The sequence below is a fragment of the Myotis brandtii genome, unplaced genomic scaffold (assembly GCF_000412655.1).
Source record: "Myotis brandtii unplaced genomic scaffold, ASM41265v1 scaffold187, whole genome shotgun sequence".
NCBI classification, from domain to species: domain Eukaryota; kingdom Metazoa; phylum Chordata; class Mammalia; order Chiroptera; family Vespertilionidae; genus Myotis; species Myotis brandtii.
This window is the reverse complement of record NW_005356944.1, coordinates 1082320-1082547: the sequence shown is the minus strand read 5'-3', so window position 1 is coordinate 1082547 and position 228 is coordinate 1082320. Positions and strand designations below refer to the sequence as shown.

Below are 228 nucleotides of genomic sequence, written 5' to 3'. Positions count from 1 at the left end.
TTGTGGGCGGGGCTGGGGGGTGGGACTGAGACCGGAGGCGGGCCTTGTAGGACCCGCAGGACTGTGCGTTGGCTGGAGACTAGGGTGGGCCGGGCAGAGGACCCGTTAATTGTTGGGTCTGGGAGGGGCCAACCCCGAGACTACATTCCCCTCTGGTCAGATCCCCGCACCAGGCCCGGGCAGCCTCAGCATCTACGACAACTGGATCCGGTATTTCAACCGAAGCAG

General features: G+C 64.5%; 1 protein-coding gene across 5 annotated transcripts in view; it reads left to right on the top strand.

Moving 5' to 3' along the window:
• The window catches only part of NAALADL1 (N-acetylated alpha-linked acidic dipeptidase-like 1), a 9533-nt gene that overhangs the window by 6327 nt on the left and 2978 nt on the right, over window positions 1-228 (top strand). For 4 of the 5 annotated variants that reach the window (XR_001361700.1, XR_001361701.1, XM_014538020.1 and 1 more), the window contains exon 12: window positions 158-228. Coding sequence is in view for 3 of the 5 variants with exons in the window: in XM_014538020.1 (XP_014393506.1) it covers window positions 158-228 (71 nt within the window). In the remaining 2 variants the exon portion in view is untranslated. The remainder of the gene's footprint in view (window positions 1-157) is intronic. The other variant, XM_005864216.2, reaches the window with a different exon arrangement.